This window comes from Ylistrum balloti, unplaced genomic scaffold (genome assembly GCF_031769215.1).
Source record: "Ylistrum balloti isolate Yb309-2 unplaced genomic scaffold, AGI_CSIRO_Ybal_v1 Utg370332, whole genome shotgun sequence".
Taxonomy (NCBI): Eukaryota; Metazoa; Mollusca; class Bivalvia; order Pectinida; family Pectinidae; genus Ylistrum; species Ylistrum balloti.
In genome coordinates, this window is record NW_026782241.1 from 359,987 (window position 1) to 372,950 (window position 12,964).

The 12,964-nt window shown below is 34.6% G+C and overlaps 1 protein-coding gene across 1 annotated transcript; it reads right to left on the reverse strand.

Moving 5' to 3' along the window:
- Nucleotides 1–768: 768 nt before the first annotated feature.
- On the reverse strand, nt 769–12,856 carry LOC132553500 (sialin-like). The gene is made up of 11 exons (XM_060217750.1): nt 12,790–12,856; nt 10,344–10,555; nt 9,222–9,455; nt 8,921–9,008; nt 7,562–7,657; nt 6,649–6,779; nt 4,641–4,790; nt 3,614–3,746; nt 2,768–2,918; nt 1,925–2,015; nt 769–1,308 (listed from the first exon to the last, which is right to left on the reverse strand). Exons 1-11 carry the CDS (start codon nt 12,854–12,856, stop codon nt 769–771), a joined length of 1,893 nt encoding a protein of 630 aa, XP_060073733.1.
- Nucleotides 12,857–12,964: the final 108 nt, after the last annotated feature.

Sequence of the window (12,964 nt, forward strand, 5' to 3'; positions counted from 1 at the left end):
TCCTGACGAGTCCTAAAAGGACGAAACAGCTGTATGATGTAGCACCTCTGAAGAGTCCTAGAACGAAACAGCTGTGTGATGTAACATCTCTGACGAGTCTTAGGACGAAACAGCTGTTTGATTTAGCATCACTGACGAGTACTAGAAGGATGAAACAACTGTGTGATGTAACATCTCTGATGAGTCCTAGAAAGACGAAACAACTGTGTGATGTAACATCTCTGACGAGTCTTAGGAGGAAACAGCTGTGTGATCTAGCATCAGTGACGAGTACTAGAAGGACGAAACAACTGTATGATGTAACATCTCTGATGAGTCCTAGAAGGACGAAACAACTGTGTGATGTAACATCTCTGATGAGTCCTAGAAGGACGAAACAACTGTGTGATGTAACATCTCTGATGAGTCCTAGAAGGACGAAACAACTGTGTGATGTAACATCTCTGATGAGTCCTAGAAGGACGAAACAACTGTGTGATGTAACATCTCTGATGAGTCCTAGAAGGACGAAACAACTGTGTGATGCAGTTTACTGCATTGTTAAGTTTTATTGTATCTTATTCTGAATTTGTATCGAAAGATGCTATTCACTAGTATGTTTTAGTACAATCTGTAAACAACACCAAATTGGTGTTTAAAACTGAAAATAAAGATATGATAAATATTGTTTATTTTCGAGAATAAATATTTCAATCTATATCAGACATCAACAAACATCCGTATACATATATAAAGTCATCAGCGCTGAAGACCGACCAGTTATGCCACTCATGCTTTAATCTGTTTCGATTCTTCTTCAATCAAACTATCTAAACCTACAGTGGTTCCACACAATACGATTTCAGATAAAGTCTGCTCCGGATATAATGTATTTGATGGATCACTTTTACCTTGGTTTTCACTCAAAGAATCATCGTTTAAATCCTCTTGGTCGGTCAGTGTGTCGACCATTCCGTTAATTTGATTTTGTGATGTATCTGTTTCTACTACAGAACCAGGGTTAGTCTCTGTCATAGAATTGTCTCCCTTTTGCTCCAATGCGTCGCTCTTACCATTCAGTTCGTCCTTATCTTCTAGGTCTTCAGTCTCGGCTTCATTCTTATCAGCAATAGTTTTAACATTGTCTGTGTCATGTGCCATTTCCACATCGATATTGGTGATGATTACAGCGTCAATTTCTTTGTCGACTATTAGATCGCGAGCCCAAGGTTCAAGTTCACCAACACCAAACATCCCAAAGACCAAAGCGCCAAACAAATCAAAGGCGGCACAGACGTAGAAGACGTTCCTCCATTCCTCCGGGGTGTCCTGTTGGTATAATTAGACGACTTAGATATATAGATATACAATGCATTGAAACTTCGAAGTCGTTGATAAATACTAGTCTTTTTATAATAATGGCTATAATATTCTAACATTTGATATTGCACTGGTGAATGACCTTAGCTTTGTTAAAAATATAAAATAAAATGAATGAAAACCGCTTTACTTTTATAGTGTCGTTAAAGTCAAAACACTTTCTCGAATATTGTGTGTTGTGGACGGTAGGCTTGTTATTGATCCTGCTTTGTCACTAGATACACTATTAAGCCATTCCGCACCAAATGTGAACAGTTTCTACACCAGGGCTGGTACTTATTTCTCGATATTTTTTTTTCGACATGTCTTCCTATAAAAAGTCCAATGTGAATGTATCTTTTTTATTTTGTAGAACATTACAGATCGGAAAATATGATATGTTTCCGGAAAATCTAACCACTAAGTAAACAATAACCAGTTTCTATTTTTGAAAAAGAAAAAATCGGAAATTCGATTAATGAATTATGGTCAAATTTCTACAATATAGTATATTGGGCAATAAGATTGATGTGTTAAAGAAAACGTTACAACATTGAGAACTAAATAATAAGAACGCTATATTTACGTTTGGTGTGAGCGCGCCTGCCACGATCGGGGCAACCATTCCAGGTACAGTGGCTGCAGTGTTCGTTATTCCATAGAGTACACCTGCGTACCTGTAATGAATAATATCACTCAATTTATAAATTACGTGACACGTTTTAATATATTCAAATAGTGGCATGGTTCTCAATATACACATGTACTTGATGTGCTTCTAAAATTACCAGAAATTATGGGTCTAGTGCATCCCCCCGTCTGAATTTTGACACTTCATTCGATTACTTTAGATGTTCATCAGGGACCCTCAGTCACCAAGTTAAAAAATTTTAGGCCCTTAGCATCACTGACGAATCATAGAAAGAATAAACAATAGTATGACGCAGGTTAATCCATGCTTTAACTCTACTGTATCTAACTCTAAATTTGAATTGGAAGGTGTTATTTACTTGTGTACAATCTTTTTAAAATATCTATAAGTTAAAATAAACCCTATTATAGTTTAACTTCTATTGGTAACCGCCTCATACTAACAAATACGTTTGTGTTAACAATTCAGCTCCCCCTGAAACACCGACGACTGATGCTAAAGGTTTGAATTGTTGAAGTATAGAAGACCTATGAGGGAAATTCGAAGTGGTCAAATTAAATGCCATAAACCAGATTTGTGATGACGAAATAAAATTTTGCTGCAGGTCGTTTTATGCTTCGTCTGTGATTAATGTCTAATTCTAACTTATATTTCACGGGGAGCTGTTCTCCTGTGTCTTTTGTGCAGTCCTTAAGTACAGAATCTACATATTTACAATGTACGCTGTGATGGACAGAAAGCTGAATGGCTTTATCTCGGCTTGTTTTAAGTACTTACATAGGTGCAAAATCCACATGGTTAACGACGTATGCTGCCCTGGAAAGTCCGGTAAACATGACGGCTATAGACAGAAAGATAACAGCCATGTCCCGTTTCTCACATGTAGCGAAACCAGTAGCAACAGAAAACACACCTGCTCCTATAAATGCTGTAAGTTTAAAAAAACAAAAATTAAACTGCAAGCATTGATTAAGTATTCTTTGGCTAAAAATTTTCTACATATGGCGTTTATGTTAGTCATCAGTTTACACGTGTACTATAATTGTGATATTAAGTTAGATTGAATTAAAATGAATATACCTTAAATTGGTACTAACAATGATAATCAAGGACAGGTAATCAGCAGACACGTATTAATTACAGGGGCATGGATACAGATGAGGCAGTTGTTGCAGATATACACAGATAAATAATAGTTTTCAGAGAAACATAGACGCAGTATTGACAATAAATGCGTCGTTTACAATTAAATAAAACAAATATAAATTCAGATAGTTTCGGTAGACTCTGAAACCATATCAATAATTTTGTCCCATATTCGTACATGTCAAGTTCTGGACGAACATTATCAACTTACAACTAATATAAGTGTTCAGCGGATTCAGTCAGATATGCAAACATTCATTGACCACGAAAATAACCATTGCATCTAGTTTGCCTATTGAAATCACGAATTTAATCCCAGTGGATAAAACCATGTTGATAGTATCGTAACGTAAAGGTTGAACCTCACGAAAAGCATTAAATCAACGAAAATGATGAAGATGTGACTGTACATAGTATACCGTGTTGTTGTGTTGTATATTTTTTTCTTCCTATTTCTGTTAACCATAGGCTGCTTACCTATTACCTGGTACGTTCGTCTCGTGGCTGTTGTGGAGAGGATTTTCCGAGACCTAAGAATGTCAGCGGATTGTCCGGCCAGGAACCCGGACACAGCTTGACATAGGTAAGGAACTGCGGACAGCAGTCCGTTCTGTTATGATAGATGTCAGTGAATCACCAGCGTTAGATTTTTATGTGGATAATCATTATAATGATAGAAAGCTTTATTTAATATTGAGTTCAGATAACTGCGAAATCCTATGTAATGGATAATACTTTTAAACTACAAAACATGGTATCTCTGAAACATTAAAAAGTGACTGGTTCTAATAACGTTTACATATAAGTTGTTTTATCGAATACTTTCATAGCATCTAAATGAACATTTGGGGCTTACTCTTCTGGAACACCTGGTCTTATTCTTATTGTCCGTCTCAATAAAAGTTTTCTTTTTTGTTTATATCTTTTGCCCTAGTTTCATCGAATTAGAATTTAAATGAAAATTCTGTTGACATTTGGTATTTGATTGTATTTGCTTTGTTTGTTTGGGTTTTCTTGATAGATTCAAATGTCCTTAAAGTTAACTGATGTAGAGATGCTGCTTAAACACGAGGCGTGACGTGAGGTAACGCTCATAAAGGAGAATGTACAGACAAGTAGCACTAACTGTGGAGTAGTTGAACAGTAAAATATCAGTTAAAATGCCCTAGACTTGTACACTAATTGTGTTGTCATTACCTTCTACCAAATTTGATGTTTCAACAGTATTGATCCTTATCATAAATGAAAATCCTAAATGGACGAAACAACTGTATGCTGCAGTTTACTACTTCTAAATTTGTTTTGAAGGGAAGTATTCACTAGTGTACATATTATACAATCTTAGAGCTGTTATATTTATTACAGCTACTGTCAGATGTGAATTTGCCCCTGATGAATTCAACGTTTCTGTAAATATGTAGTCGTAATGAACCTTGACAATAAAACTATTTGGTTGTTGAGACATTTATATATAAAGTATGTTTAATTTTCCTTAATGACTTACTTGTTTGATGTCAAATTTCAGAACTGCTTTCATAAATGCCGGGAGGCTAGTAAGAAGAGTGTAATTGGTCCAGTTATTGCACACGTGAGCTGTAAGACATGCCCACAATGCACGCGACTTTGCAATATCCCTGAAAGGCACTTTGGCCGTCTGCAAGGCAAGAATTGTCAAATGAAAAAAAAAAAACAAAAACAAAAACAAAATCGTGTATATTCTTCTGTTTCGAAAGGATTTTATTTTTTTTTGCTTTCTTTGTAGATACATGTGATATGAAATGAAACTTTTTTTTAATCTAACATTCAATTTTACTGACTGTGAAAAGATGAGTGGAGTTATATAAACTATGATGAGATCTTGCATTTTTTGCATAATCATAGCGTTTTGTAAAGAAGATTTCCTTCACTCTCTAATTAACTCTAACAAACGGTCAGTATGAAGTTGCTCGTGTTTGATTCTCGGTTGTTTCATTGTTCTTAATTATGCTTCTGCTTGAGGACGTTATATTACTTAATTAGATTCACCAATAATGTCATGGTGGGTATTGTCCATGAAGTAGAAGATGCTTACCCTGCCAGTACAAATAGTCTTATTCTCCTTGTACATTTTCAGAGGTCTCCGTGTAAATCTTTCTTTAGTTCATATTTGACATAGTTTTACCGTTTTTAGATTTTGTTGACATGTCGGTATTTTTTTACACATAATGCAGAATACATAGATTATTTTTCAATGATTTGTACCATGTGTAATAGAAAATTATTGCAGGAAGTCAAGGTAACCGAACTATTTAAGATATTAAGATATGGCACCGATTTCTTCTGTCAACATTCAAATGCAGGTGCAGAGAAACGATTTTTGTCACATGAAAAAATTAATTAATCATATGCAACGGATATATGTGATTTGTTTTCAATATTCAAGTGACTTCAGGTAAATTACAAGCTTTAACTTACAAAATGTTCATTTGTGTTAATGTTGAACTCAGTAACGGGTCCATCATTTCCCTGACTGTTGTGTTTTACCTAGTGATGTTTACATTGTAACTTTGATACGGGTCCATCATTACCCTGACTGTTGTGTTGTACTCAGTAATGTTTACAGTTTAAATTTGATACGGGTCCATCATTACCCTGACTGTTGTGTTGTACTCAGTAATGTTTACAGTGTAACGGGTCCATCATTACCCTGACTGTTGTGTTGTACTCAGTAATGTTTACAGTGTAACTTTGATACGGGTCCATCATTACCCTGACTGTTGTGTTGTACTCAGTAATGTTTACAGTGTGTAACATTACCCTGACTGTTGTGTTGTACTCAGTAATGTTTACAGTGGGTCCATCATTACCCTGACTGTTGTGTTGTACTCAGTAATGTTTACAGTGTAACGGGTCCATCATTACCCTGACTGTTGTGTTGTACTCAGTAATGTTTACAGTGTAACGGGTCCATCATTACCCTGACTGTTGTGTTGTACCCAGTAATGTTTACAGTCCATCATTACCCTGACTGTTGTGTTGTACTCAGTAATGTTTGTACCCTGACTGTTGTGTTGTACCCAGTAATGTTTACAGTGTAACGGGTCCATCATTACCCTGACTGTTGTGTTGTACTCAGTAATGTTTACAGTGTAACTTTGATACGGGTCCATCATTACCCTGACTGTTGTGTTGTACTCAGTAATGTTTACAGTGTAACGGGTCCATCATTACCCTGACTGTTGTGTTGTACTCAGTAATGTTTACAGTGTAACTTTGATACGGGTCCATCATTACCCTGACTGTTGTGTTGTACTCAGTAATGTTTACAGTGTAACGGGTCCATCATTACCCTGACTGTTGTGTTGTACCCAATAATGTTTACAGTGTAACTTTGACAGTGTGTATCATTACCCGTCACTGTTGTACCCAATAATGTTTACAGTGTAACTTTGATATGGGTCCATCATTACCCTGACTGTTGTGTTGTACCCAGTAATTTTTACAGTTTAGCTTTGATACGGGTCCATCATTACCCTGACTGTTGTGTTGTACTCGATATGAGACACAATGTATTCTCGTTCTGCAGCTGAAATCCGTTTGTGTTCCTGTGGCGAGTCAGTCACCATAAAAAACCACAGCAGGACCCAGAGAAACGTCAGACCACCTGTAAGAATAGCGATTGCTTATTTACAAAACTTTACCTAGATAACATAGATAAGAAATGAATAACCGTTACATGAAAGCACGCGCTAGACATCATCTATTTTCTGTTGTAGACATCAGCCAATTTGGCATCACTCGTGTTACATAAAACGGCTATTGGAATCTGAGAACTATTGGAGAGGAAACAGGGCGTAGTATCAATATCACTGTAGTGATAATGTAAGACTTTCGATATCATAATTGCTTTGATGATGTGAGTTATTTTTTCATTCAACTGACAATATTATCTAGAAAAGAAATTTATATTATCGTTAAAATATCTAACGTGAACGAAGTAGTATTTACAATAATTTCTTTTGTATGTACGCTCATGCATTACGCATGTCTTCCTTGGGCAACTTTTGTTTCATTATTGTTTGTTTTTGTTTTCTTTTTGTTTTGTATGTATTTTTAGATATAAAATATCGCTTCTATATCAACAAAAAATGTTTTTCGTGATGTTTATGTCCTGATATATCTGTTCGTATAATGCATTGGTCTCGGTATGCATATTCTTCTTTATCACTATACCGACCTTGCATAGCCTCACCTATAGGTTAATAAGGATAATTTGTAGTTGTCTTGTATATATATATCTCCAAGTTTATATATTTTTTTTAGATTTTGAACGGATTTATCATTTATGATGATACGGGGACGAGGTTGAACTGATAAAACTTTATGATAATATTCCGTGTATACATATAAATAAACATATGGTTTATACAATGTATCAGGACTTACCAGTTATGTAGAAAATGGACCCCCATCCGTTGTCAAATCCATAATCACACAGAATTCCGGAGGAGGCAAAGGTTGCAATATTTCCAAACATAGTGCCTTTGTGAGTAAACAACAACAAATAAACTTTCTCAGTAAAATAAAGCCTTTAACACAAGTTTTTTTTTATTTATTTATCTTTTTGTCTTTCTCTCTTTCTTTTGGTAAAGCTTTTCTTAAACAAGGGGCCAAATAGACCTGCATCGCTTACTTAGTATTTGAATTCTTTAATCAATGTATTTACCTCTCACTTCATTGATATTCCTTGTTGTGGTTAAAAAGCTACAAGATGGTTTCAACAATTCGACCCATTTGACCCTGAATATTGTTGATGGTAGTTTTTCCCTAAAGATGTGCTTTATCTTAGGAACCTACCATTCCCTGTTATGCCTGTCAATTGTTATTTGTGAAGCAAGAATTGCACGGAAACTTGAAGAGATATTGCTTTTAATTTATCTTTATCACTTTACATAACACCCCTATAAAATAACTGACGCGTTTATTGCTTCTTATCAAATTAGACTTTTGTGTCCGGCACAAGTAAACTTGTGAACAATAGTTATATGCAAAATTATATCGAAATATGGTTCATCGTCACGTCTGATCTTCACGACCCATAGTTATTTTGTATCTTTGTTTTAAGTGAAAAGATGTCACGATTAATCCGTTGTGAAGCTCTTTCTTGATGAAGGACGCCATCACGATTCCAAGGAAAGGGAAGACATACGGTCTCGTTTTTGAACAGGAAATATAACATGATTCTGAGGAGTTTGGTTCATTTGAAGAAGCTGTTTGAAGATTTTTACAAATTTGACTCCTGCAACATTTGTTGTGCTTCATCCTAGAAACCTATTGTACCTCTGGAATATCATGCTTCTATACCATTTGATAAATTTGAAGGAAATTGTATGAATCTTTTTTTTTACCAAATTTGAAGCTTGCTTAGCAAATTTTATCCCGGCGAATTTGAGCATAAGTCAAAGTCATTTTTGAAAAGTCATTGTCGGCATTCATATAAGAAGACTTTTATCTTAATATTATATTTCTGGGCTTTTTGTTTATTAGGACGGACGCCGCACCATAAAATACGGCTACTTTTCATTCTTGTTAGATGAATTAAAACTAATATTTAAATGTTGCATGAACTAAAATCAACAACACCGTTCTTTTATGGAATACCATCATTGTCAGTCAGTAGTAACAATAAATGTTGTATCTGAAATATCAAAAAGTTGATAAATTGGAGTTTAATCAAATGAAGAAGTGTAATTTTGTAAATCCATGTAAACGGTCGAAAGAGACGAATTAAACAAAATTAAGTACCTAAATAAGAAACAGACACGAGTTTACTGCGTTCTAAAGGCGGCGCCCATCGACCCCAAATTGACTGCATGGCCGGAAAGGCTACACCCTGAAAAATACACATGCATCTTTATATCATTTTGTAAGATTTCATGCCCGATGTAAATGTTAAAACCATTTAGAACGTGCTTTCATATATGAGTATTAACTTGTCAGTGATACATATACGAGATAATATTTCAGTCATTGATAAACGTTCGGTAAAGACTTAAAAGTTTACAAACGTTTTGCTATTTCAAAATGGTTCTTACGTGATACATACTGTCGCGAGGCCGATTATCACACGGAGGACATAAACGAGCGTTGTAGATGCACGGGCGCACACTGGTGTGAGAAGTGTACAAATGGCTGCAATAAGTGTTGTATACCCTAGCACGCGCTTCCCGCCGAACCTGTCAGAAAGCCAGCCGCCAAAAATCTGAGTACAAATGTACCCGTAGAAAAAGGAGGCCAGCATGGTGGAACGTGTGTTCTTATCCCAGTCAAACTCAGCATGCTGTATAAAAGGAGTGGAAACATACCTAAATATAATGACTTACCAAAGAAAACACAAATTTAGTTTATAAATATGAATTTATTTTAAAGTTTTACGGTCGTTATAACGATTTTATTCAGAATATATTCTATTAACGATATAAAGTTGGGCGTGTTTGATGCTCGCAAGTATGCTTGGCGGTCTGGATTTTTTTTATCCTGTTCTTATTGCGGAACGTGGCTTAGTTTTTTCGACCAATATTCACAACTCATATGTCATCGATGAAGCAAAAAACGCTTACCCTTTCTGAAAACATTGTCCTATTTGTCTTGTACAATTCAGGAGTCTGTTATGTTGGTTTATATTCATCGAATTGGTATTTGAACTAAGACTCTGTTAACAAATCGGTGTTGTTTTTGATATGATAGAGTTTTCATATTATTTATTCTGTAATCTGATCTAAATCTAAAGTTTGTTAACCAAGAATGAATGAGATAGATGTACATGAGAATGATATTTTTCTAATAAAACGATAGCACAGTTACATGTCCTAAATTATGTTTGAAATCATTGTGCAAAACATACAGGAGAAAACCAAATTTATATACAAATTAGGTTTAATAGAGGCAAACCAAAAAACAAACTGCATCATACACCTGTTTCGTCTTTCAATAACTTTCAGTTATAATACTTTTAGATCAAGTCACAGATTTAACTTGGAATTTGTCCCTTCTCAAATATGAACGAAAGAAATATTTGTCCGAAGGCTCCTGAAAAAATGCAAGGAGGCTAAGACCATGTCTTCCAGATGGAATAACATCTTCTGCTTCAGCGACTTATATTGTCTGCAATTTATATTTCACAATTAATAAGAATATCAACCAATATTTGAATCTTACAGGAACTTACCTCATCACTTCGGACGTTTGAAGCCGCCTCAACACATGTACCGACATCTGACTGGTTAACCAGCACGGACCCATTAGTGGGGACATCCGAAGATTTTACCATACAAACAATGGCCACGCTGAAGTTCACACGGACAGCGTATACACAAACAAACCCCAGAAAGGCAATGTACGCCAGCAACCATCTCTGGGAAAAGAAGCACGGGACATTTTCTGAAACAAAAACCAAACAAATATCGACATGTTAACAAAATCTTACTCCCTTGAAATATATACAAATAAAAGAGAAAACTTTGATTATAATGAAGAATCCCAGGTATTCTGGAAGGCTAAGCGTCTTCCGCTTAAAAGACGGTGAAAGTTCTCAAATGAGACTCAGTTTTATTGCAACGGAATCTCAAGACTTATTCTTTAACATTATGTTATTGCTGTTTATGGTAATGAACGATGCATGCCACGTTTTTGTTTTAGTGAAACGGTTCAGTATACTATATAGTATAATCACCAACTTGGCGATCTTTTGAACTTACCAGATATATAAAAAAAAATACAAGTTGTAATACTAGTTCACCTCCCCATCAATCATCTAAATAGAACCTGACATTTTTTTTCGGATCAAATTTAATTTTCCTCAGTTACCTCCTAGGCTTCAAAAACCAATAAACAAATACCAGTATATGAACATAACCATGCCATGATCCAAACTCCAATTCGATAAAACTAGGGCAAATATGAACAAAAGAGCTTTAACATAACTTGCTATTTTTAATAGGTGAAATATCTGTATAAAGCAATATTTGGTTACTATGTATCTAAATCTTAATTTTTATTGAAAGGTGTAGGCAGGTTATTGAATACAATCCATAATATAAAACATAGGTCAATAGAGTTTTTGCAATATAATCATCAGGATTATCAGAAATGTCAGTTGAAAGCTGTCACAGTAGTTTGCGTTGAAGGTCAAGAATGTGGCAATCGGTTGACGTGGAGATTTCGTTGTTGTATCCATTATATCTAATTCTGGTTTGCATACACGATGGAAAAGGTTAATGATTATTTAAATTCAGGCAACATGGAAAACGTTTTTTAGTTTTTGTTTGTTTTGTTTCTATTTTTTATATTTTTTGTTTGTTTTTGTTTTTTTTTTTTTTATTTTTTTTTTGTTTTTTTTTTTTTTTTTTTTTTTTTGTTTTTTTTTTTTTTTTTTTTTTGTTTTTGTTTTTGTTTTGTTATTATTTGTTGTTTTTGTTTGATAAGCTCTTCCCTAAATCCAATTTCATGCAAAAACAAAAACAAATCAGCCAAGAGTTGAAAGAAAGTCACCATCAATCCCCACGAATGTAACGTTTAACCGATTATTTTTTTGCGGTACATTAATCAGTGAAATAATGAGACAAGTGTGTCATGGATGTTATTTTACATCCAGATCATGAAATTTTCATTCGTTGAAACTATTGACACGCGAAAATTAAGAGCACCAAGGTAACGTTAATAAGAAATTTCATCTTGGCTTTTACATTCATGGTATTCTCATGCATCGTAACCATATACTTTTATCGTATTTCTTGAATTCATAACAAGAGGATCAAATGATTCCGGTACTGTAATATTGTGTATGGTTCTCCACATGGGTATACAAAATACACGCAAGTGAATAACATCTTCCAACATAGATTTAGAATTACATACAGTACAGTCAAATACATGTAATTAAACATCCTACAGCTATTTCATCCTTCTAGACTCGTCAGTGATGCTAAGAGCTTAAATCTTGAAATTCTATTAGGCGACTGAGAAAACCAAAATTGATCTAAAAATATCCTACCTTAAATGGGGAGGTGCACTAGCCTCATAATTCCATAAATTTCGAAATTCTTTTAGATACATGAGAATTTCGAGGAACATCAACTGCATGTGTACATGTATTTATTCTGAATCAAGCCACTATTAGAATGAAATAAGACGTGAAACTACTGAATTTTCTAACGGAAAAGATATTTTTCAAAACCTAATGTTCAAGACTGATATAAGACGGTTTGGGGATTATCAAAATCTTCATTTCATCCATGACCGTTTTTTCAAATAATAACTAAATTGTATTCCTAATATTTTAGCACTGAGAATAATAGCGGCAAGCTGGAATAAAAAAGGGGTTGAACAACTAGACCAGTCAGCAATACAAATTTGTTAATATGGACGTTTGAAATGTCTAGAGATCAAAGTTCAATGGGAAAGGTCAGTATATTTATCATTTACCAGTGATATGAAAGATCGTAATTATGAAGGATGCTCAGCTTCTTTTGACAAAGTTTGTTATGGATAGGTAATGTTTCATTGGTTATCGAGCAAGTCTCGCTGAGAACAAAGATCGAGTTGATAGAATATTTTCATAATCTAATTATAAATGTAATTTTGATGAAATTGTTAAATGTATCGTATGGACTTACCTTTAAACGTTCTCGATCGACTTTCATTTCGATCTTTTGGTAAGAAGCTTTCTTCAATATCACTCATCTTGATACGATATATTTATATGTCAAAATGTGTTTTTTATCCATATCATCATACAATGTACAAAGTGATGTTGTATGTTTACACACGTTCCTGTATTAATTAGAGTAC

Bases quoted from the DNA above. Each gene is read 5' to 3' on its own strand.
- LOC132553500 (XM_060217750.1), bottom strand. From the start codon at position 12,856: ATGAGTGATATTGAAGAAAGCTTCTTACCAAAAGATCGAAATGAAAGT. The intron at 9,456-10,343 runs GTAAGTTCCTGT...CCTTTTATACAG, and splicing joins CAAACGTCCGAAGTGATGAG to CATGCTGAGTTTGACTGGGA. The intron at 3,747-4,640 runs GTAAGTCATTAA...CTATCATAACAG, and splicing joins TGAAATTTGACATCAAACAA to AACGGACTGCTGTCCGCAGT.